This window comes from Olea europaea, chromosome 22 (assembly GCF_002742605.1).
Source record: "Olea europaea var. sylvestris chromosome 22, O_europaea_v1, whole genome shotgun sequence".
In the NCBI taxonomy this organism is placed as follows: Eukaryota; Viridiplantae; Streptophyta; class Magnoliopsida; order Lamiales; family Oleaceae; genus Olea; species Olea europaea.
In genome coordinates, this window is record NC_036258.1 from 3,475,261 (window position 1) to 3,500,055 (window position 24,795).

The window sequence follows — 24,795 nt, forward strand, 5'->3', positions numbered from 1 at the left end:
ATAGAGATGTTAACTATTTTCCTTTTTCTCTGTATATATTTACACAAAACCATCAGAACTAGGTAGCGTACGAATAACCCATCAGAATCATATATCAAAATAACTAATATGTTTGAGAAAACCGGAAGGCAGGCTAGGGATGAACTCCTCAAGTCAGGCAAAATGAACTTCGATTGATGTTCAGTTCCTTGTAAAGGATCATTAGACTGACTGTTATGTTAATTCTGTAAATTTGGAGATGCCCAGACTAGTTGCACTCAAAATTTTGATCAATATATTTATTTACCCAATAAAAAAAAAAGAAAAAAAAAGACACAAATTTCTCAAACTTTTAACTTTTCAAACCCCCTCCTCTTTCGATTGGGCTGTTAGGGATTATTAGTGACATTTCAGCAAATTCATGCGACCTTAACAATTCATCTCAAGGCAGAGTGATAGGGTTATTAAAGTTGTGAAGGGTGCGCATGGGTCCTTAACAGCGAAAACCATGAATCCATATTTTTCAGTAATCAACTAATAATGCACCACGAGCTCAGCTTGATTACCATTTGAGCAATTCCTGAGATAAATTTTCACAATTGAATTCAGGGTTTTCTTTGGATAGACCTCATCAACTCCAATACTACAAGTCCAAAATGCTAAATTCCATTCTACCAACCTCCTTTGAGGCTAGACTTAAAGTTTTATTAGATTTTTGTGAACTTTCATCACTACTCGACATGTCAGAGAAATTCTCCTACTAGTCCTGTGAATGACAGTGTCACCTCCAGTTTCGATGTCATCAGTTGCCGGCTTCAAGCCTGACATGGGCTTTGGTTGTTCGTGACTTTTCATGCTACTGGCAACATTTACAGCCTGAAATAGGAAAACACTGAATTACTGAAAAAGATCGTGCGTGCAATGTATTTGAGAAGGTATTAACACAAATGAATCCTTTTGTACCAAATGTCAGAATCCTCATTATTTTCCAATGTTGAACACTCGTTATCTTTGTCTTACCTCATCATATCGCTGCGTCTCTCTATCTTTTATACCATGCAAGTAGTCTGGTGAAAAAATTAATTATGGTTATGATAATTACCTTGAACCAAAAGTTGGCACACACCACTAAAACCAAATGGAATTGAAGAATTATGAACCTGAATATGCCTTGTCCTTAAATATCAACAAACTGCGAGGCATCAATACAACAGAAAAAGGTCGGTATTCATTCAACTCTTCCCTAGAATTCATCGCCATATGTGCTGGTTTCGAGGTTTTATCATCAATATTGTTTCCTGATGTGTCAGTTGAGTTGTTCAAACTTGGATGGGGAGTGAAGTCCATAACAACAGACGATCCAAGAGACAGAATTGCCACCACAGGTACATAGGCAGGTCCATCCTGGTGCGGCTGTATTGGAGGTATCATTTAGAAAATTCAAGAGAGTGACTATACAGTCTCAAAGTTAACAACTCGGAAAATGCACAAAAATTTATAACAAGCAATGCTATTTTCCGAAGTCTATATTGCAAGTTCATTCCCCAACCCTTGACCAAATCCTTTTTTCCTTTTGGCATTTAGTTGCCCTCAACTTCCAATTTTTAGCTGTAATTTGTCCCTACTCATGGTCTTCACCCCCCCCCCTCCACAAAAAATAATAATAATAAATATATATAGTAATAAAATAATAAGAATAATAATGATGATGAACATTAAAGACAGTTTCCACCTTAAATTCAGATGAACAAGAAAATGAAAAAAGAACAGAAAATTTTTCTTCTTCCAACCCTCCCTCCTCACCCCCAACTTGAGTCCCCGTGGGAGCCCAAATATGAAAAGAATTCGTGCAGAATGCTTCATTCTGCATTTTAAGAGGACAGTGTCTCCAATGAGAGCCATATTTCAAACATACAATATCAATGGAAAAATAAATTATGCAAATAAGGCATCCTCTAGGGAGCGCCCACGAAGAATATTGATTTTTCTTTTATTTCATTTTTTTATTGAATTCAAGGTAAAAATGTCTTTTACAAAACCCCCACCTCTCTCACCTCATTTACAACAGTTAGTAAATGCAATGACAAACTAGAAAACAGATCATACCAAAACCCTTTCCAGAAAAAGTAATGGAAAGGAGATTCCAAAGCAAGTTCAGTACAAACCATAATTCCTTGGTCAGGAAGGTATTCATTGATAAGCACATGATTAATTGCTGATGGGAACAACCTTGATTCTTCAGAGATCCTATGTGTGATTTGTTTAAGCCAAGGTGGCACTGCAAAAGAGAGAGAACATAGATGTTTTAGCCTTCTGTCATACATAGGTATGTCTGAGTTTCATTTCAACAAGATGTTTTAGATAAAATGTCAAACTACCATCTATTAACATTTTGAAGATTTAAGAGCACAAACAAGCAGTAACCTAGACTATGATATTTAAAGGGAAAACAAGTAGTAACCTAGACTATGTTACAGTGTTCATAAAAAGTATACGACTAAAACAATTCTAAGAAAATTACATAATATATAAGAAAATAAATCAGGCCAATTTAAGGAAGTACATTGATTGAATCTATTGAGGAAAGGATCATCAACAAAACGTTAAATAATCATATTCCCTTTGATATAGTGCAAGCTGTATGATTCTTATTCACAAACTCAAGATCTTCAGCACTACCCTTAAGCTTTGTCGTATGTGTCAATCATACCTAGCTTGCTTATCAGTTCTCAAAAGTGGAAGAGTATCTGCCTATGTCTTTGTGAAGGACGTATGACGTACAAATTTGGCTGCCTCAAGTTTCTCCTTATGAAGTTACTATCTATCATCGCACATTTAGGGTTGTTTTGCTAAATAGGGTTGGAGCAGTTTGATTGCAAACCCTCCATTCCTTAGTCCATCGCCACCTCTCTGCAGATCATCCCAATAATCCAAAATATTCAATTTCAAGTCGAATTAGATGGAAGAAGAACATGTAAATTTATAGTTTAAGTTTTATTTTGGTGAATTTCAAATTTATGCCATTGAAATATGTGAAGAGAAGATTTCCTTCCGCTTTGGTACCCTTTTCGGTTTTCAAATTTGATTTCATATTTCAACACTGCATTCTGCTGATTTGGTTTGTACTTTGTTCAGTGATACATTTGAAATTTTGAATATTTGATTGTTGCCACTGCATTCTATAGAATCTGTACATAAAATTAGTTTCCAAAAGACTCACCTGACCTGGAGTTAGCCTTTTCTTTCAGGTTTGAGATTGAAAGGAATCCATTACTACTCCTTGAAGGAATGCCAAAATCTGGATACTTAAAAATATTATGGGGGTTTTGAGTTTCAATCAATGCTTGTGCACTTTTGGAGAGAATATTTCTCTATATCATATTGATAATACACAGATTACAAGAATATATAGAAGAGATTAATTCCTTAATCTTCTCCAAAATAAAAACAAACTAACAATCTAGTGCATAAAAACATGGAACAACCTAATCTTATCCCAACAGATAGATGCAAATTTTTTTTAAGTTTATCCTAACATATTATTTTCTATTATTCAACAATCCCCCTCAAGTTGGTGCATACATATCTATCATGCCCAACTTGCCAATTAGAAGCTCAAAGTTAGGTTTGAACAATCCTTTTGTAAGGATATCTGCTATTTGTTGGGCAGTTGGAACAAATGGCCTGTAGATTTCCTTAGCTTCAATCTTTTCTTTAACAGAATGCCTATCAACTTCCACATGTTTTGTCCGATTGTGCTGCATTGGATTGTTGGCGATGTTGATTGCAACATTGTTGTCACAATATAATTTCAGAGGCATATCTACTAAGTTCTGCTAGTACTCGCTTTAGCCATAACACTTCACACATTCCTTGTGCCATTGCAAGATACTCAGCTTCTGTACTGCTTCGAGCTACTACATGCTGTTTTTTGTTTTTTCAAGTAACAATATTACCCCATACATATGTACAATAACTGGAGGTAGATCGTCTATCATTACTGAACCTGCCCAATCTGCGTCAATATACGCTTCAACGTTCCAATGCTCATTCTTCCAAAAAATGCCCTTTCCTGGTGTGCTTTTCATACAGCCTCAAGATGTCTTTCATAAAGGGAATGCATAAACTGACTTACTATACTCATAGCAAATGCAATGTAAGGCTGGGTGTTTGATAAGTAAATTAGTTTCCTTACTAATCTTTGGTACCAAGATGTCTCAGCGAGTTTTCCTTCTTTGCTATTTCCCAATTTCTGATCAGGATCCATTGGAGTATCATTTGGTCGACATCCAGTCATTCTTGTCTCTTTAAGGAGATCAAGAATGTCTTTTCTTTGTGAGACAACAATTTCCTTTCTTGAGCAAGCAATTTCCATCCCGAGAAAGTATGGTAGAGGGCCTAAGTCCTTGATCTCAAATTTTGTTGAGAGATTTCTTTTTAACAGGTCCATCTCAATCACATCATTTCCTGTTAATATGATATCATCCACGTACACAATTAAGACAGCTATTTTTCATTCTTTGGAATGTTTAGTGAACATTATGTGATCGGATTGTCCCTGATATAGCCTTGTCTCTTTACAAATTTAGTGAACTTGTTAAACCAAGCTCTCAGTGACTATTTTAGTCCATAGAGAGACTTTTTCAATCGTTATATCTTGGATCCAAACTTCTCATCAAACGAGCTATTTTTTTGCATGTTTAGCTTGCCATCTAGTTGTATCAGCACACTTTGTGATTTTCTTTGAAAATTCTTCTTTGGTATGAGCTCTCTGGAATGCCTTTGGAGTAGTTCTTGGTTGTTTCTATACTATTTGTTGTTCTTGGTCTCTCGTTGTTCCGCATCTAGATTTCAAACGGTTTGCTTTAACCATCTTAACCGTTCCACAATATTGTCACACATAACGACCATATTTAGTTTCGATTTTGGTTCTATATAATAAGAGAACATCTCACATTAAGAGGCATTGGGTCTTATTGAGTATATTTGACATGGGTTAGTCACAAAAGATTTAGCATGTGGAGGGTCAACATTTTGAAATACTCAAAAGCTCCCATGTAAATCTTGTCGTTCTCTAAGAATAATCATTTAATTGTGGAAGCTTATTATGTTGTAAACATAGCTGGCTCAATCACAAACAGAAGGCCAACTTTGGATTATTGTTATTAATGTTGTACATACTTCTTACATGAAAAAGCATCCACACAAATATCTGAGAGTACCTATTGACGGACCAATATATGATTCGATAAACATGGAAAGTTTGAATACAACTTACAAATATCTGAGAGGAGTTAAAATGAAAAGAGATCTTCTGAAGTTCCCAAAAGGATAGCTGACTTTCTAAAGAAGGATATTACACGAGTTAATGAAACAATCGTACAGAGGAACTTCGTTGTCTTGTTTTGAATCTTATTTTTGCCATACATGTAGTATTCTTTCGAGATGATAAAACAAAGTAAGATTAATTTTCTCTTGAGTCAGTGGGCATCTGATAGCATAACATTCCCAAGGTGCACATCAACAGTAAAAGTAAGCCACAAAAAAAGTTTTAATTTTGCAACTTACAATCTTGAGCTAGAAGACCCTTTTCGTGCACGGTACCTCCTGCCATGTCAAAGTCAAGATATACAACTTTTAAATACAAAAGACTGCATCGAATGTGTTAGTATCTATGTGTAGAATAACTAAACCCAAAATAAACACATAACTGGCATACCCCAATTTTGCAGCCTTCGATTCTTCAAAGATTTCCACTTGGAAACCGGAGCTTGATAAATCTGCAAGTAAATAAAAATGGGTAGCCAGAAAATTCCAACCCTGAGAGAGAAAAGAAAAAAATCATAAATCCCAGTCTTTTTACATTATTCAAGAGCTGGTCTTCTTCAGCAGCAGTGATGTAGTCGGGAATGTAAAAAACGGTTGGCACAGACCCAACAATGAAGTTATTTAGATGCTCTCTTTCTGAAGTAATTTCCATCGTTCAACTTTGAATTCCGACAAGTTGAAATTTGAAAACGGGGGTTTTACTTCGAGTCCTTCGAGGGTTTTGTTTGCTTTAACCCATAGATGAAAAATATAGAGTACGGCATTTATCTATTGGTAAGTATTCAAGGGAGGGATGGGCAGTTGACGTGGCATTTTGCAACTGGGTGCTATAGAATAAAAGGAATTTTATAGGAATACTAAAACGTTTTGCAAACGATAAGATACTTTTTGAGTATTTCTTTACCTAAACACAATACCACTTAAAAAGTAAAGAACTGTTGCAGCGCGTGGTTTCAGGTATGTCAAACGCCGTAGTAAATGGGCTGGCTGGAGCCGGCGGAGGTATCGTAGCCCAAATAATTACTTTCCCGCTCCAGACGGTAATTTTGGCTCTCCCATCGCACGTTTTATGTAGCTTTGCTCATGTGATAATTTGGTTGTTTTGTGGGCATATACTTCAGTAATTTAATATGTTCTATATTTTTTGGATCAGCCTGTAGTACAGTAGTTTCCTTTTTTATTTGGTCTTAAGATCACTCAAGTATTTTAGAATTTGATGGAGGTCGTTAATGGGATTAACACTGGGTAATTACTTAGCCACCATAATTTTAATACATCAAGGAGCTTTGCACACACTTGCAGGTTAATACTCGCCAGCAAACAGAAAGAGTTGCTAAGAAAGATTCCACTTTGACTCCTGCCACCAGCCCTCCCAGCGGTACACTTGTTCAAATTTTCCAGGTACTTTCATTGATCATTTGCTTCTATGTGTGGATCAAATTTTCTGCTGGTTCCTTGAACTAGTTTAAGTTGAAAGGTTATCAGAAACGAGGGCTTGGGAGGACTTTACAGCGGCCTCAAACCTTCTCTACTTGGGACTGCTGCTTCACAGGTGGGATCTTGTTCTTCTTTTTCCCTTGTTTGATTGAGTAATTCAATTTTTTGCATGTTCTAGTGTGTCTTTAATTAGGCCTCCCACAATCTATAGGCCATGTCATTTAGAGCTCGATAGGAATTGCTGTAGAACTTTGAAGAAGTCAAATTGTTGCTATTAGAATGCTTATCACAAGACCTGACACAACATTGGTTTCCATGTAGAAATGTTTCTGGTAGATTCTGTTCTTCTATAAGCACTAGCAAATGTGGTGCTGCAAACAATCACTATAGAACATTGTCAAGCCTGTCTCATAATTTCTTTCATGATACTGCCAGGGTATCTACTATTATTTTTACCAGGCATTCAAAAACAAAGCAGAGGCTATTGCAGCTGCAAATAGAAAAAAAGGACGTGGGGATGGTTCTCCAGGAATGCTTTCTTGGCTTCTTGTGGCAGCTCTTGCTGGGTAGTTTCCATCGTCTCCATCCACTATTTATTGATATTTTTACATTTTATTTGTTCTTTTACTGCATAGAGCTCAAAAACCAAGCCATGCTCTCAGTCAGGCAGGATGACTGTTCCTGGTCTAATATCTGACTCCAAGTATGTATATTGCAGGTCACTAAATGTACTGCTGACAAACCCGATATGGGTTCTTGTGACTCGTATGCAGGTTGTATTTGGCACTATACTTTGTTAAAGAAACTTCCTAAGAAATTTATTTCTATATTGTATAGGTCAATAAGTTTTCATGCAATAATTTAAAAAAATTTAATTATATCGTATCAGTAAAGAAAACGGTCCGTTATTATGTTCTTCACTGAGAATCATATTGCTTGTCAATTATATATTTACTTTTTGATACTAGAAGAAATAATTGTCATGGGCTATTCTGGATGTTCTATCTATCATCCTTTTGGTGTAAGGCATGATATGCATAGAAGATCTCTACCTAGTACATTTGTGAATTTTGAGTTGTTGGGTCTGCTAAACAACTACTTTTTAGAGTTTCTTTTTCCCTAATGGTGCTTAATTCTCAACTTGAGAGTGTTTTGTGACTCATTATGGCATTCACAACCCTCCACTGAGAATCTAAGAGAAAAATCCCATGAAACTTGTTTAAAATCCCTCATTTAAAAGAAATATGAGGTATTTTCAAAAAATGTGACTTAAAGGCTGACAATGACTTTCTTCGTGGAAGGGTCATAACATTTGTATCCTTTTTGAGTAGTAGAATATCTGAGAAGAACACATTTAACTGCTCGTGGATCTAATTTACTTTTGTTGTGAAGATGGACAGAGGCGGTACAACCAAACACCCTGAGGGATAGGTTTGAGCTGAGACGAGAGTTCGGAAAGAATTTGTGGAATTTGTCAATGGGTGATTCGAAGTTCAAGTCACGGCTGGGCATTCGATTGATTAGGTAGGCAGAAGTTAAGATAGCATCTTCCCATAATCCTTTTGGCATGTTTGCCATAAACATTAAGGCTCGAGCGACCTCTAGAATGTGTCTAATTTTTCGTTCAGCAATCCCGTTTCGTTGAGGAGTTTAACACAAGAGCTTTGGTGGATTATCCCATTTGTTTGAAAAAAATCCCCCAAATTTTTGTTAAAGTATTATGTACCATTGTCAGTGCCCAGAATTTGAATATGTGCTTGAAATTGGGTTTGTATCATGGAGTGGAAATTGATAAACACTATTTGAAACCTCTGATCTTTCACCCAGCAAATACGAGTATGATCATCAATAAATGTGACAAACCATTTCGTGTAAGTACGATTGGGAACGCGAGAGGGACCCTATACATCACTGTGGATCAAAATGAATGGTTTCGATGGTTTATATGTGGATTTTGGGAATGATGTTCGTTGATGCTTAGCAAGTTCACAGATTTCGCATTGAAGATTGACAAGTTTTTTATTCGAGAAAATATTGGGAAATACAGGTTTCAAATATTGAAAATTGGGGTGTCACATTCTAAAATGCCATAACATGGCTTCACTATCATTAGAAATAGATGCAGAATCACAAATAGCAATTTGATGTTGCTTACTCATATCAACCTCATCAAAGTAGTAGAGTCCCTCACACTCCTTAGTACTGCCAATCGTCTTCCCCGATGAGAGGTCCTAAAAAACAGAATGTGAAGGATGGAATTTAGCAGAGCAATTCGAGTTCTTGGTTATTGACTTACGGATAATAAGTTACAAGGCAGATTAGGAACATGAAGGACGTGACCCACCATGAACTTCTCGTCACATTTGAAACATAACCCTTTCTCCCTCCTCATTTGACCCTCCGCATCGAAAATCTTTTTTTATTGGCAGTTCACTGATGATTTCTCGTTGACGGTGAAGGTGCATGTTGGAAATGGGTCTGTCGCCCTCATCTCCCATCGATTCAGTCCCGACTTGAAGATTTTTAGGCCAACAGGATCCTTGAAATGTTTTAAAAGACTGTTCCTCTCTTTTACTCACTGGGCCACATCCATTATTTGGCCCAGCCCACTAGGCTTAAGTAGCCTGGTTTCAGCCTTAATCTCTGGCTTGAGTCCATTTATGAAAACCCCTTCCAACACATCTTCTAGTAGCCCACTTAACGGTGCAACCAGAGCTTCATAATTTCGCCTGAACTCATCTACTGTCCCTGTCTGCCATATGGCCAGAAATTTTTCTCAAAGGCTCCCTTCTTGGGTAGGCTGGAATCGGAGAAGAAGGAGAGTTCGAAATTGGTTCCAGCTCCGAAAAGGTGTGCGAGCTTCCATCCACCGTAGCCAGGACAGAGCATCCCCGTCAAGGCTTACTTCCACTGCCCCTAGTTTCTCTTTTTTTGTTAACTCATTCACCTCAAAATATTTTCCTGTTTGAGTGTTGGTTGTAATCTGCACCTCTGTCATGCTTCCTGACCCTTCCCCATCCATTTCCTTGTTCCTTGCCAATTTTGGCAGGATGAGGGCTGTCAATATCTTCTGTGTTTCGTCCATGAACTGCATCATTTTCGCCATACTTTGAGTGAGGTGTTCAACCGACGTTTCTAAGCCTGGCAACCTTTGTGTTCCTGCCTTTAATTCCTCCATCTCTTTCTCCATGAGTTCTACTCTACCTTCTGTCTTCTTTTGTGCCATTAGGAAGGAACTGCTCTGATGCCAATATGTTAGGGATCAAGTTGTGAAGAGGCTCCAGAATATTAATAATAGAAGAGCAGCATAACAGATAGCCTTTTGAGAGGGCTAGGACTCTACACTTCCATACTACTCATTAGAAAAATCTACCTCTAATGCTAGCGGTAGTCACTTATTTATAGCCTATGTGTAGCTAATTGTCCACCTCAGCCTGCCACTACAACAGAATTTGTTGCTGCTCCTTCCTCTCCACGTTTCTTGATTCTTCTAGAATAAATATATTGGATTGGAGGCCTAACATAAACCAAGTGATACACCAATTGAAGTAGGTAAGAAAATTGAAAATGCTGTCAATTCCGTGGACACAGACAAATACCAATGACTAGTAGGTAAACTCATCTATTTGTCACATACTGGCCAGACATCACATTTGCAGTTAGTATGGTAAGTCAACATATACACTCTCCAAAGGAAATCCACCTTGAAGTAGTCTACAAAATACTCAGATATCTGAAGGGATCCTCGGAAGAGGGCTATTCTTCAAGTAAGGTGAAAGAAAAGGTGTAGAAGTTTTCACAGATGCAGATTCGGCAAGTTCCACGGAAAATAAAAGGTCAACTATTGGATATTGCACTTTTGTATGAGGAAATCTGGTAACATGAAGAAGCAAGAGGCAAATTGTAGTAGCCAGAAGTAGTGCCGAAACTGAGTTTAGAGTAGTAGCACAAGGCATTTGTAAGGGATTGTGGTCAAAGAAACTCTTAGAAGAGTTGCATGTAACAATGAAATCTCCAACTAAATTATATTGTGATAACAAAGTTGCTATCAATATTTCTCTTAACCCTGTACAACATGATTGAACTAAACATACAAAGGTGGACAAACATTTCATCAAAGAAAAGGTGGAAGAAGGGACTATTTGCATGACGTGTTCCTACACAGGAACAAATTGTAGACATCTTAACCAAAGGACTAGCTCAACAAAAATTTGATGATTTCACTATCTACAATCCAACTTGAGGGGGAATGTTGAAATCTTGAGAATATGGAAATATTCTATATTCCTTAAGTAACCGTGCCTATATAGGCAACTTGTAATTAGGAGTGATTGTAGGAGATTGGTTAGCAAATTTAGATTATTGTTTTTTCCTTTTTTATACTGTTTGTGTACTATAAAATAATGTAATTTAGGTTGTATCATACACAATGAAACAAAGAAAGCTCCCAAGTCTTTCATCTATTGGTGTTTTTCAAGATTTCAGATCAACTGCACAACTATACTTTAGTATTATTGCTTCATAAATCAGAATTCTGAAAATTTGTGCTCAGGGTCCTTGCTAGAATTTCTATGCTGCTGGGTTTTACAGGTTTTAAATTTCATTTATTGGCCAAAGGGTTGTATAATGGAGTAGGGATGAACCTAATATTGTCCAGCAGGTTTCTTGTATATGTGGCTTATGTAGAGTGGAATACATGTATACTAGAATAAATAATTTTATTTTAATTTTAGTTGCTTGGATAATCTGTGCAGTTATAAAAAGAAAAAAGCCATAAGCATATGATGTGTGACATTTTACATTTTTCACTTCCAGACACAAACTCAAGCGGAACGAAAAATTGTGGAGGCAAAAAGGGAAGCTCTATTAAAGGAAGCTTCAGAAAATGTTCTGACATATTCTTCTTTGCAAGGCCACTTGGCTGCACTAGATTCAATAAAGCCTCAACCATATGGGACGTTTCAAGCGGTGAATATTATTTGGTCTTCTCTTTTCTTCACCTTCAGAGATTTCATATTCGTGCTTTTTTTGTCCTCTACCATTATTTCATTTTTACTTCTAGGTGAACATCTGTATTTTTCTGTGCCCCGTTTAATCATGTTTTTGGATTATATCCGCCATGGTTTCTGCAATCAAATTGCTTATAATTTCATGAATGAAGTATTTCACATGTTGCGTGATGTTTTTCACATGTAAGTGGTGGATCAGGATGGGTTTCACCATCAGTTGAACCTATTTCTTCAGCTAATTTCGATCAACCTACAAAAATCAAACCTTAAATCACAAAGCCGGCTGCCTAGAGCATTTGAATTTGTAATAGATTATCAATATGGACTAGGTGGAACACATTTTGCCACATTCAAAAGATGAATAGATCAGGTTTAACTGCAAAGCAAACACAAATCATTATGAATGAGACTTCATTGATGCTTTTCAAGTTATTGAACCATATATTGAAGATCACACTAGGTTTGTCAGAGGAATAACACTAATCTTGCAGTGCTGAATGTGAAAAATATTCTAGAACGATTGATTCCTTTTGTTGCTCTCAGAATATAACAAAATTTACTTTTTAACATGTTGAATACAATAACATAAACATGCTTAGTGTCTAAATCTATTGGCAAAAACTTACTCATTATGATGTGTTTTCATCAGAACAATATTGGCATTTAGTCCAAGAAGAATTAATTAATCGTATAGCTTTGAAATTCATCAGTTGATATTATCTCTGTTGTGTCAATAAAAAATTCCATTTCCTTTTATCAACAATTTTACCTATATTTGCATGTCATTAGTAGGCATGCGAAGTTTATAATGAATCAGGAATAACTGGATTCTGGAAAGGCATTATTCCAACCCTAATCATGGTAAGCTTTTCATTTTTATTTTTTTTTTTCAAAAATTAACTTTAAATTTCAGTTGATATTCTTTTAATTTTATGTAGTATTTGACATGCCAGGTCTGCAACCCATCAATACAGTTCATGATCTATGAGACTTCATTGAAGTATCTGAGGGCTAAGAGAGCTACTTGGAAGCAGCATCTAAAGGATATAACTGCTTTGGAGGTATTACTACTGAGATGTTACCTATCTTCTTAATTATTAGGTTGGATTCATCATTTTTCTCATACGGAGTTCTCAAGGTGCAGAAATTTTTGGAAGTCCAGGTAACCTGGCTAGAAAATGTGTATGAAATTCAAGTTCTTATTTTAGTAATTATCTCAAAATTTTTATCATTTTCTGCAATACTAGCTTTGGGGTTTTTTCTTTACCAAGAAAGTTGCATTTACTTGTCTAATGTAATGGTTGTGATATCTGTGTCCTTATAAGAACATGCTAGTTTCAACTCTAGAACTCATTACATTTACTTGCACAGATTTTTTTACTGGGGGCCTTGGCAAAACTTGGAGCTACTGTGTCTACATACCCCTTGTTGGTTGTTAAGGTAAATACATTTGGTTTGTCTAGTGTCACACAGAATTTTATGGTTTCTTGAATCAATTCCAGTTCTAGCATGTGTTTTTTGCCAAAATTAATGGGCGGAATACGTGTCCATACCACAAGATTGTACCATCGAAATGTAGAACCAGGAACCTTGAGGTACAAATCACTTCCTGTAGTCCAACTGTAACACCTTAACTTAGCAATGGTAACATTAATGATAAGCCTATTGATCAGAAAGAACATGCCATCAACAAGGGCATCCCCAGAAAGGTTCCCAAATTCAGTTTAAATCTAGGAATTCTTCTCCCATTTGATGCTGCAATGCTTGCAGCTTCTATTGCTTGTTGGAAAAAATTTTCTTCCTTTAGATTATTGCTGAAACCATATGATTTCTTTCTGTACAGATATAATACACCACAGAATTACCTCTAATACAGTGGCGCCACTGGAACCAATCTCCTCATATACAACCCACTATAGTATTCTCATGATACTGCTAGAATGTTATCTTGGAAAGGACATTCAAATAAACAATGGTAGTTTAATTACCATCAAATATGATTTGACACACTCCTTTCTAGCAAAATATCATGCAAAACTGATGTAGTACATCACAACTACAATTAATAGTTTCCTATTACAATTATGTTTTATCTTTTCTAGGAGTTTATCTTTTCGATTATATTTATCTGTTTAGTTTTCTTGTATTGTTGTGATAGAACTTTATCTTTTATTTAGGATATAATTTCAATTTCCTAATACTATTAGAAATAGGGAATAATCTTACATATAAATATAGAGGTATTATACACTTTTTATAACATCAATCATTATAAAAAATCAATATCAAAGCAAGCCATTCCAGTATTAGCCTTAGTTTATTACATAATTTTTATTACAAGAATTTATAACGCTTGTGTACCAAATACAAAGATGATTCAATTCTAACTACTTAAATACAACTACTTAAATATACAATTTTTTATATGCTTAAATTTGCTGCATGTGGAAGTTGTAGATGTTTGTTTTTGTTAAGAGATAAAATCCCACATCGGATAAAAATGAAAATATAGATCAACTTATAAAAGATTGGGCTACTTCTCTTAATAAAGTTGACTTTTTAATATGGAACTCCAAATCTTAACATGGTATAGGAGCTCACTAAGCTCCAACGAGCAATTTGATCCAAGAAAGACTAAAAAATGAGCATACGAATTTTAAAATTGGTCTACTCAAATAAGCCACCATCTTGCGGGGGCATTTTTTAGTTTTGCTGTTGACAAGCAAGTCCTTTCCGTTTTATGTAGGATAATAAGTAAATTTTATCACTTTTCAAAATATATTTGATTATTTTGAATATAATTGTGCCAAAATTCTTATATTATCTGCCACATCAAACTAAATATAAATCTAGTATCAATTGTTGTTCCAATGAAGCATAATGTATCAATATCAAGTTCACGGGTAATACTATTAGCAATCTAAACTGATAAAGTTCTACGAAATTGAATGGTACTAGATACAGGTGTTTCATGCATAAATTCGACTTGGTGTTGACGAATTGGGTTTAAAAAAAATTCGGCAAGTATTTTATGACATTTCTTGATACAGTATACTTGCTTGTCTTACAACAAAATCTTTTTCTTCTTGTAAATATATTGTGAATATTGTGCAGTCAAGGCTTCAAGCAAAGCAAGAGATTGGAGGAAATACCCTGCTAAGATATTCAGGTACATAAAGAGTTTGGCTATATTATCAGTCCTATCGTGGATGTTTGCTATTAGATAGTCCTTGGCATTTTTTCATAATAATTGTAGTTTATAATCAAGTTTATAACTGTTTGTTTGATATGCTTTCCTTTGAAGATGAACTTTAGTTTGTTTTTCAACTGTGTGTTGAGAAAAGTCTCCATGATTTTAGCAGTATTTGACTAGTGAAATGTGAAAGTTCTAATTAGCCGAATATTTATTTATTTATTTAGACCCAAACGTGCGGAAATAAGCAATTAAAAAGCAACAAGTCACTTCCAATTGTTTCGAGGTGATTAGTCAATCTTATGGTTTGAATACCATAATCAATAATTAAAGCAGTAAAAAACACCAAAGATGATTATGGAGAAATTCCAACCAGATAAAAACTCCGAGCACTTTGCTAGTCAGTAAGCCACTATAAATCGAAGCAAACTTATAGTACAGACCAGAGTCGTCTACCCCATAGAACTTCTGACCTCAATTGTTGCAGTCTCCCTTGATCCTGTTGGTTTATACTTTAGCCCTCATGGACTGTGTGCTTCTGATGCCAGATCCTAACTCTTAGTACCTCACCTTAGTCCTCCTGAATTTGTGCTTCTACTACAACTCCTGATCCTTAGCATTGATTTATCTTCAGTGGATTATGTGATTTGATGTTTGATCAAATGACTTTCTATGTTTTGATCTTGTAGTTTAATATGAAAGAATATGGCCTAATCAACAAAATATGTTTTGGAAGAATTTATGAATCAAGTAATATGTGGTGGTTGAATCTTGGAATCAACGAATGTTTTGGATCATCAATAAATTGATATATATGGAATAAATTTGATTCAACACACTTTTGGACGTTCATAAGGTAGGATATATATAGGGGAAGTGTTTCGCAAGAAAAGGGATTGAAAAACCAAGTGTTTGAAACAAAACAGAATTCTAAACGTCGACTTGTCGCTCGAACGCTAGGCTAGCGATAGGCGAGCAACAATTGAGTAGTCGTCAGTATTTTCTTCATAACTTTCTCTCCTGATATCAGATTAAGGTAATTCAAATTACGTTGAAAAGCTAACTCAAAAGGCTACAATTCTTTTGCATTAGAATTCTCCAAATTCGAAAGTCTTCTATGTGAAAAATGCTTTGCAAGTTGTGACTACGAATTTGAAGTGTAACTTGTGCGGCTCTTTAATACCCTTTAGACTTCTAATTGCATTCTCTTGATCATATTTGATCTTTTTGGACATCTTTGACATCTTAGACTCTTTTAAGACCTAATGTCAAGGACCGCAGCTTTACTTAGCCCCTTGACACTATCGCAGCCGCAGTTTGCCCAACTTCCGCCGCATATTGTAAATATTACTTCAAGCTTGAGTTGTAATTTTCTTTTCATTGTAATAGTTATTTCAGTCGTAAAATAGTTCTGATATTAGTAAACGTTTAGTATGATTCCTCGTCTTTTAAATGTCTACTCCTATCACTTAGGTTTTTGTTCAGAATGTTATTATAGAGGGTATTAGTCATTCAAAAATCTTTGAAGCTCACTGGTGTCTGCCCCCTACACCAGTAATTGTAATTTTCTGTTTTCGTCAATTGTAATGTTCAGTTTTCATCAATCAATGTTCGATTTACTTTCAATGTATTCAAATTCTCTATTGTAAGCTTTCTACAAAATTGTAATCAAATTTTCTTTTGTTCCGACGCGATCGAGAAAAGGCGGAAGGTAGTCTAGCGGAGCATACTACTGCCGCACGGTGTCCCTTTCTGTGCTAAGAAGAAAGGCACCCCGTGAAAGTTGGTATTAGAGCTGCGGCTCACGACCCTCGATAAGAAAGCTATGGATCCAATTACATCCCATACCACTGAAGTGGAAGAGCCTCAAAAGAAGAGTACTACGAAACAGCGCGTGGATGCGCTTGATGAGATAACTACTAGGTTGTGCTATGCCTTGGACGGTCTCGAGGAAAAAGTCGAGATGGCCGAATCCGAGATTGATAGATTACACATCCAATTGGATGAAAGCCAAAGGGCTTGCGCAGTAATGACTGAAGTTGCTGCAATCATTCCTAATCTACAGGATGAAATGGAATCGTTGAGAGCTCAATTGCGGGTACTCCAACGTGTGGTGGGCAATTGGCAAGCTCCCGTACCTGAGTATGCTCCTAGACTCAGAATTCCTGAACTGTGTACCTACGGAGGGGCACATGATGCAAAAAAAGTCGAAAACTTCTTGTTTGACATGGAACAGTACTTTCTCGCAATTTCGATCGAAGATGAAGCTAGAAAGGTAACCACAACTACCATGTATCTGAGTGAAAATGCAAAACTATGGTGGCGAACCAAATATGCTGACATTCAGGCCAATAAGGTCCGAATAGATTCTTGGAGTCTCCTCAAGGAAGCGATCATATCGTAATTTTTTCCGAAAAATGTCGAGTATCAGGCTCGACGGACACTTCGAGACCTGAAACACACAAGTTCAGGGAGTATGTGAAATCCTTTTCGGGGCATATGCTGAATATTCGAGATATGTCGGAAAATGATAAGCTTGTCACCTTTATTGAAGGGTTGAAACCGTGGACACGCACGGAACTTCAAAAACAGAAAGTTACTGATTTGAGCACTGCCATGGGAGCCGTCGAATGCTTGAGCGACTACCAAACGGAATCTACAAAAGATCGACCTTTGGGGAGTAATCAAGCAATTGGAGGTGGTAACAGACCTTACAAACCCAGCTTGAATCCAAATGGGGGAGAGCGTTACTCTCACAATAAAGAAGGAGCCTATCAAAGCACCCGTGGCTTTTAGGGAAACTATCATAATAGCCGTCAAGGAAATTTTAACGGTAGCAACAATAACAACTGGAACAAAGGAAAAGCAATGGAGGGCCGAACTGATGCCACTCCCAAATTGAAGTGCTTTTTATGCGAAGGACCTCATCGGGTGTCGGAATGTCCTCAGAAGCGGATGATAAATGCATATTGTCAACTAGCAAGTGGCGGGTCAAGTTCAAAGCAAGAGGCCCCGCAAGCTAATTGTCATAGTGAGACCGACTTTGAAGAGGATGGGGACGTAGTTGGGGTATTTTCACATCGGTGCAACACACTGTCGCATCGGGTGCTGAAAATGGTGATGTCCCATTGAAAGAGGCAAAGATGGAAGAAGCGAATGCTCGAATTTGTAGGGCCAAAGGCTTAATGTACATTGATGTAAAAATCAACGAGAAGCCAATCAGGGCTATGGTGGATACTGACGCTACCCACAACTACCTTGCATGTACCGAAGTAGAGCGGCTCAGACTTGATCTGGAAAAGGGTAGTAGAAAAGTCAAAGCAATCAACTCCACTGCTCAACCAATAGATGGAGTAGCGAAATCGGTGTTGATCAAAGCAGGTCCTTTCGAGGGAAGGACAAATTTATCTGCAGTTCAGATGGACGATTTCAAGCTAATTCTGGGATTGGAATTTTTTCGGGATACTAAGACAGCAGTGTTGCCATATTCCGATTCGTTAATGATGATGGATAATAAGTCGTATGTCATCCCTACACAGATTGGGAGGATGGGCAAGAAGTATCTCAGCCATGCAATTTAGTAAGGATTTTAAGAGAAATGAACCTTCTTTTTTGTGCACTCTTCGATTAGAGGAGATCGAAGAGGCGAATGGTTTTATTCCAAAACCCGTTAAAAGGCTTATTCAGGAATTTGAGGACATCATGCCGGACGAATTACCAAAGAAATTACCACCAAGAAGGACGATTGATAATGAGATTGAACTTATTCCAAGCGCCAAACCTCTCGTTAGGGCACCATATCGTATGTCTCAGCTTGAGCTTGAAGAGCTTAGGAAGCAATTAGGAAAAATGTTGGAGAGTGGAATCATTGTGCCTGCGAAGTCGCCATATGGAGCTCCTGTATTGTTTCAGAAAAAGGCCGATGGTTCTCTTAGAATGTGCTGTGACTATCGAGCTTTGAACAAGATTACTGTAAAGAATAGCTATGCTATCCCACTGGTTGCGGATTGCTTTGATCGACTGAGTCGGGCAAAGTATTACACAAAAATTGATCTTAGGTCCGGATACTGGCAAGTTCGGATCAAGGAGGGAGACGAAGCAGAGACTACGGTGGTAACCAGATATGGAGCCTTTGAATTTAAAGTGATGCCTTTTGATTTGACAAACGCTCCAGCAACATTTTGTACGATGATGAATCAGGTACTTCACAAGTTCTTAGATGATTTTGTCGTGGTGTACTTGGAAGACATAGTAATCCACAGCGAGACATTGGAGGAACATGTCCAGCGGCTATGAGAGAATGAACTCTATGTCAAGCCGTCTAAATGCTCATTTGCTCAGACATCTATCAGTTTCTTAGGTCACATCATTGAACAAGGTAAAATCCGCATGGATTCGAAGAAGGTTACAGCCATAAAAAATTCACAATCACCAAAAACCGTACATGATGTACGTTTATTTCTTGGGTTATGCAATTACTATCGAAGATTTGTGAAAGGCTACTCAGAAATTGCACTGCCATCTACCGAATTGACAAAGAAGGATAAGGATTGAGATTGGTCATCCCAATGCCAAATTGCTTTTGAAAGGTTGAAGAAGTCCATGTGGACGAACCCGATTTTAGCCTTACCGGATATGACTAAACCATTTGAAATTCATACGGATGCTTCAAATTTTGCACTTGGTGAAGTCCTCATGCAAAAAGGACATCCGGTAGCATATGAGAGCCGAAAGTTAAACCAAATAGAACGTCGTTACTCAGCACATGAAAAGGAATTGTTGGCAGTAGTCCATTGTCTCAGAGGATTGCGTTACTATTTGCTTGGGTCTCCATTTATTGTGAAGACAGATAGCACTGCAGTTAGTCACTTCATGTTCCAGCCAAAACTATCGAGCAAGCAGGCTCGTTGGCAGGAATTTCTTTTAGAGTTCAATTTTATGTTAGAATATCGTTCTGGATCTAGTAATTATGTTGCTGATGCTCTTAGTCGACGGGCCAATTTGGCGGCCTTTGCTCCGTAGCTGCTCTTTCAGGGAGCGCCGTCTCCACGAACACGAGACCAAATTCGGGCACTTATGGAGAGAGACCCGGCTATTCAATATTTGGTCGACCTCATCAAATAGGATAAAACTCGACAGTTCTGGCTCAATGGGGAACTAGTGAAGACAAAGGGAGACCGCCTATATGTTCCTAAGGGCGGAAATTTGAGGAAATCACTAATTACAAAATGCTACGACACGATTTGGGCAAGGTATCCCGGAGAGGAATGCACTTGTGCACTACTGCAACGTACATACTACTGGCCTCAAATGCAGGACGACATTGCAACCTATGTAAAAACCTGTCTTATTTGTCAATAAGATAAGGCAGATCATCAGAAAAAGGCGGGCTTGCTGGAGCCCCTTTCCGTCCCAACCGGACCATTCGAAAGTGTATTGATGGACTACATTATTAGGTTGTCAAAAGTTTAGGATTTTGGCACTATCATCGTATTTGTGGATCGTCGATAAAAATATGCAACTTTTATTGCAGCACCTAAGTATGTATTCGCGGAAGAGACAGCTCAACTTTTCTTCAAACATATTGTCAAATACTGGGGATTGCCTGAGGACATCGTCAGTGATCGAGATCCTCGTTTCACTGGCATATTTTGGACTGAGTTGTTCAAATTTCTTGGTTCAACTTTGAGCACGAGTTCTAGTTTTCACCCACAATCTGACGGACAGACGGAGCACTTCAATTCTATGCTAGAAGAATATCTTCGGCACTTTATCTCTACTTCGCAGAAAAATTGGGTAAAACTTTTGGATGTGGCTCAGATTTGCTTCAATACCCAAAAGAGCTCTTCCACCAATAAGAGTCATTTTGAGATAGTTACTGGCCAGCAACCGCTACTCCCTCATACAGTGGATATCGAACGAAGTACCAAGTCCCCTCAAGCAAAGAACTTTTCTCAAGAGTGGAAACGAAATATTGAAATTGCTCGGAGTTATCTTGAGAAAGCTCAAAAACGGTATAAAAAGCTACAGATCTAAATCGCCGTTTCATTGAATTCAATATTGGAGATCTGGTAATGGTTAAGCTTTCCGACAGAAATGTTTACAAACCAACAAGAGGGAAGGACTCAAAATTGACTCAAAAATACATTGGACCATTACCTATCGTGAAGAGGATTGGAAGAGTTGCATACAAAGTTGAACTCCCTTCATGGTGTGAAATCCACAAGGTCCTTCATGTTAGTGTGTTGAAGTCATACTTTGCGGATAAGGAGGACACGTCTAGAAATGAGCTAAAGCGACCTGTGTTTGAACTGAAGAAAGCTGGAAAGAAAATTGCTGAAGCTATTCTTGACCATCGAATCACTTGAGCTTCTAGAAAAGATCATCAGGAGTACTTGGTCAAATGGATTGGATGCAGCAGCGAAGAGAATACTTGGGAAAGAGAAAAAGATCTCGGAGTCTTCAAACCATTAATTGAAGCATATCATGCATTGATGGTACCAAGGACGTCGCCAAAACAAATGGGGGAAAATGTCAAGGACCGCAGCTTTACTTAACCCCTTAACACTATCACAGTCGCAGTTTGCCCAACTTCGGCCGCACATTGTAAATATTACTTCAAGTTTGAGCTGTAATTTTTTTTTTTCATTGTAATAGTTATTTCAGTTGTAAAATACTCTGATATTAATAAACGTTTAGTATGATTCCTCGTCTTTTGAAAGTCTACTCCTGTCACTTAGATTTTTGTTCAGAATGCTATTATAGGGGGTATTAGTCATTCAAAAATCTTTCAAGCTCACTGATGTCCTCCCCCTGCACCAGCAATTATAATTTTCTGCTTTCGTCAATTGTAATATTCAATTTTCATCAATCAATGTTCAATTTACTTTCAATGTATTCAAATTCTCTATTGTAAGCTTTCTACAAAATTGTAATCAAATTTTCTTTCGTCTCGACGTGACCGAGAAAAAGCGGAAGGTAGTCTAGCGGAGCAGACTACTGCCGCACGGTGTCCCTTTCTGTGCCAAGAAGAAAGACACCCCGTGAAACCTATAATATCAATTCTTAACTATTTTAACTTTGATTATAACTCGATAAATACCTAATACAATTCATCTAGGACTTGATTTTGATTTAGGAATTGCCAATTACAATTTGGACTTAACAAAATGTAAATTCCTAAGCAATAAAGTGGCAAGTTGAATTCTTATAACAGCTACTTTGTGGAACTATGTCAAAGGTGAGATCCATTACCTTATCCACAGAGAGACATATTAGTTTATTTCCAATCCATTTCACACTCCTTGTTCAACATAATCTATTTGGCATATTTGGTTGGAAAAGTTTGTCATTGTGTTCCACATCGGATATATCAAAACCATATGAATGGTCTACCTTGCAACATGAACTTGAGCATTTTGGTTGAGTTGACAATATATTAGCAAAACCAGTGGTGTAGCTCAAGTCCTTATACATTATTTGATGGTTAAACATGTACCGTAAATAATACTTTCATAAACAAAAGAAAAACATAATATTTTCTTAGAATGCAAAGATTTAAAATCAGTTAAAAAAAATAAGATGAATAATACTAAAATCCTTATGCTACTTAATTTATTCTTCCTTTTCATCAATGCAAGCACAGTCCACCTCTGACCACCAATTTAATTACCTACAGAAGTTTTAACATATATGAGTGAGACAATAACTAAGTAACAACAAATTGCATCTTATATTTAAATACAGAAAATCATAACATACATATGTAGACACAAGAATTAAAAATCAAACTTCATGGCTATAATTCTCGTGCATGGCACTACTAAACTCTGCTTCTTTGAACTTACATATATAGGGCTCTTATCATATCATAACTTCGATTTTCATAATATTATATTCATAACTTGAAATTTCGCAACTTAAATATTGAAAGTACAATTTGTACGACTACACTTACCTTGTTTATGCGATATAATTCACGCAACTTTGATATGAATAAAATTGAGATTCTTCCGTAAATTCTCTCTTTCTTCTCTCCTTCAGTCCGTCTAATTCTCATTCTTTTTCCACCTCTTCCTTGTATCTCCCTCATTTTTCTTCCTCTCCTCTTTCCCCTTCTTCTAATTGTTCCATAGCATCGCACGTCAAATTGGTATACAAAGGTATTTATGGAGTGTGTAGAAATACCTGAAAGGAAACAATGATGCTGATAAAACCTAGGTCTCAATAATAGGAATCAATACATTCACATGTAAATAAATAAAAATTTTCATTTTCATTCAAGCTCTTGGAATGCCTCTCTTTGTAGTAACACAAAAGAGCTTCTTTAGTTGAAACTGGAGAAAAATATTTTAAAGTTCAACAAATTGTTTTGACGTCTGAAGTTGAATTATTACAGACGTGAAGCTTTCAACCTCTAAAATTGAGTTGTTTCATATATTGAATCAAGTGAAATTCACATAGAAATAAAACTGACCGTTTGCGAAATAAAATCTAAAATTTGTGTTTCTAATATTTTTCCGAAAAGATGTCTTTCAAATTCAAATATGAAGAGTTGTAACTCTCAAATAGGTGCTTAAAAACTATTTTGAAAATTAGAAATTAAGGTTTAACGCACTGAGTGTTCATGTCCAAAAATTTTAGAATTCCTTTCCAAACATCCTTCCATCTCTTTCATTCCTATGGCAATGCATTCTGTAGCTGCAACTCTAGCATTAGCGGCCTCTTTTCAACCTTAAAGGGCTCATTCATATTGCTAGTGGTTTCACTAAAGATTGTTATGTGCTCTTAAGTTCTTCTGCATCCTTTCTATTCCGTGAGATATCTTTTTCAATTTTGTCCTCCTCATGGTGGATCCTCTTAGGTTATCCTTACTCCCACGTTTGTATAAATCGAGAGACCATTTTTTATTGCATTGCGGTTTGGTGAAATTCTTGCTATGCATCACCATGTGACTTTATCGGCAGCAATCTCTCAAGTTTTTATGTCTTATGTTTCTCCAAAATCTTTATATATCAACCAAAGTCTGAGAGGAAGTGGAGGGAGGTATTAAGTTTTTTGGAAGCATTAAGATCTCCTGATGGTTTGATTAATTTCTTTCTTAACACAGGTACACTAGATGCCATCGTTAAGATGATCCACTATGAAGGGCTTGGCTGTTTCTACAAAGGGATGAGCACAAAGATAGTACAGAGTGTCTTTGCGGCGTCTGTACTTTTCATGATAAAGGAGGAGCTTGTTAAGGCCTTTGCACTCGTAGCAAAAAGCCAGAAGATTTCATTGAACATAGCGAGATAATCTTTTCTGAAGAATAACTTTAAAAGGCTGTCTTGTATGTCAACAAAACGAACTAATTGTATCTCAGGAAGCCATGTATTATTGTAGAAGTTGAAATTTATAGATGCCACGTTCTAAGTTGTATTTGGCTTGGGAGCCATTCACATTTATGAAGTGTCTATCCAACCAATTGCTAGAAAACCAGCCTGTCCTTGGGTTCCCAAACAAGGTAACTGTAGATTTTGCTGTCTTATAAGAAATTCTAGGGCATATGAACGTTTGTTGACAATCGTGGCTATGCCAGGGTGTCTCCGTCTGGACCATGGCACATGCACAAGACATGCTTCAGCTTGCTGTGCGATGCTGATGGGACACTGTTCTTAAGGCTCTTACATCCGAATATTCCAGTCTTAGTGAAGCAGAATATTGTTCTCAAAATCCTCCGGGACTCCAGAACTTATACAAGATTTTGGAAGCTTTTTCCTCTGTATTCCATGTGACTTTTTAACGGGGTATGCCGTTTTGCGATTGTATTCAACTGATAAACTAATGAAATTACAATTTTATTTACAA

At 36.9% G+C, this 24,795-nt stretch overlaps 2 protein-coding genes across 7 annotated transcripts; one reads left to right on the forward strand and one right to left on the reverse strand.

Moving 5' to 3' along the window:
- Positions 1–511: 511 nt before the first annotated feature.
- Positions 512–6,017, reverse strand: LOC111371403 (alpha-ketoglutarate-dependent dioxygenase alkB homolog 6). The gene is made up of 7 exons (XM_022993371.1): positions 5,843–6,017; positions 5,699–5,759; positions 5,548–5,586; positions 2,145–2,257; positions 1,140–1,392; positions 1,000–1,046; positions 512–855 (listed from the first exon to the last, which is right to left on the reverse strand). Exons 1-7 carry the CDS (start codon positions 5,957–5,959, stop codon positions 676–678), a joined length of 810 nt encoding a protein of 269 aa, XP_022849139.1. The 5' UTR covers positions 5,960–6,017; the 3' UTR covers positions 512–675.
- LOC111371402 (peroxisomal nicotinamide adenine dinucleotide carrier-like) lies at positions 5,815–24,795 on the forward strand. 6 transcript variants are annotated; one of them, XM_022993370.1, is made up of 14 exons: positions 5,815–5,948; positions 6,265–6,347; positions 6,610–6,708; positions 6,785–6,859; positions 7,180–7,310; positions 7,463–7,517; positions 11,560–11,712; positions 12,546–12,614; positions 12,692–12,814; positions 12,898–12,915; positions 13,125–13,193; positions 14,868–14,922; positions 24,056–24,451; positions 24,527–24,795. In XM_022993370.1, the coding sequence occupies exons 2-13, from the start codon at positions 6,267–6,269 to the stop codon at positions 24,241–24,243; spliced, it is 1,116 nt and encodes a 371-aa protein (XP_022849138.1). In that variant the 5' UTR covers positions 5,815–5,948; positions 6,265–6,266; the 3' UTR covers positions 24,244–24,451; positions 24,527–24,795. The 6 variants fall into 6 exon arrangements, with proteins under 6 accessions (XP_022849138.1, XP_022849133.1, XP_022849135.1 ...); XM_022993365.1 differs by lacking the exon at positions 5,815–5,948 and adding an exon at positions 6,003–6,081 and having other exon boundaries at positions 6,252–6,347; XM_022993367.1 differs by lacking the exon at positions 5,815–5,948 and adding an exon at positions 6,003–6,081 and having other exon boundaries at positions 6,252–6,347; positions 12,707–12,814.

Coding starts and splice junctions, on each gene's coding strand:
- LOC111371403 (XM_022993371.1), bottom strand. CDS start 5,959: ATGGAAATTACTTCAGAAAGAGAGCATCTAAATAACTTCATTGTTGGG. Junction 1,393..2,144: donor TTCCTGACCAAGGAATTATG/GTTTGTACTGAA, acceptor CCTCCAATACAG/CCGCACCAGGATGGACCTGC. Junction 1,047..1,139: donor TAAGGACAAGGCATATTCAG/GTTCATAATTCT, acceptor TTTTTTCACCAG/ACTACTTGCATGGTATAAAA.
- LOC111371402 (XM_022993366.1), top strand. CDS start 6,049: ATGAAAAATATAGAGTACGGCATTTATCTATTG. Junction 7,311..7,462: donor CTTGTGGCAGCTCTTGCTGG/GTAGTTTCCATC, acceptor TGTATATTGCAG/GTCACTAAATGTACTGCTGA. Junction 13,194..14,867: donor ACCCCTTGTTGGTTGTTAAG/GTAAATACATTT, acceptor AATATTGTGCAG/TCAAGGCTTCAAGCAAAGCA.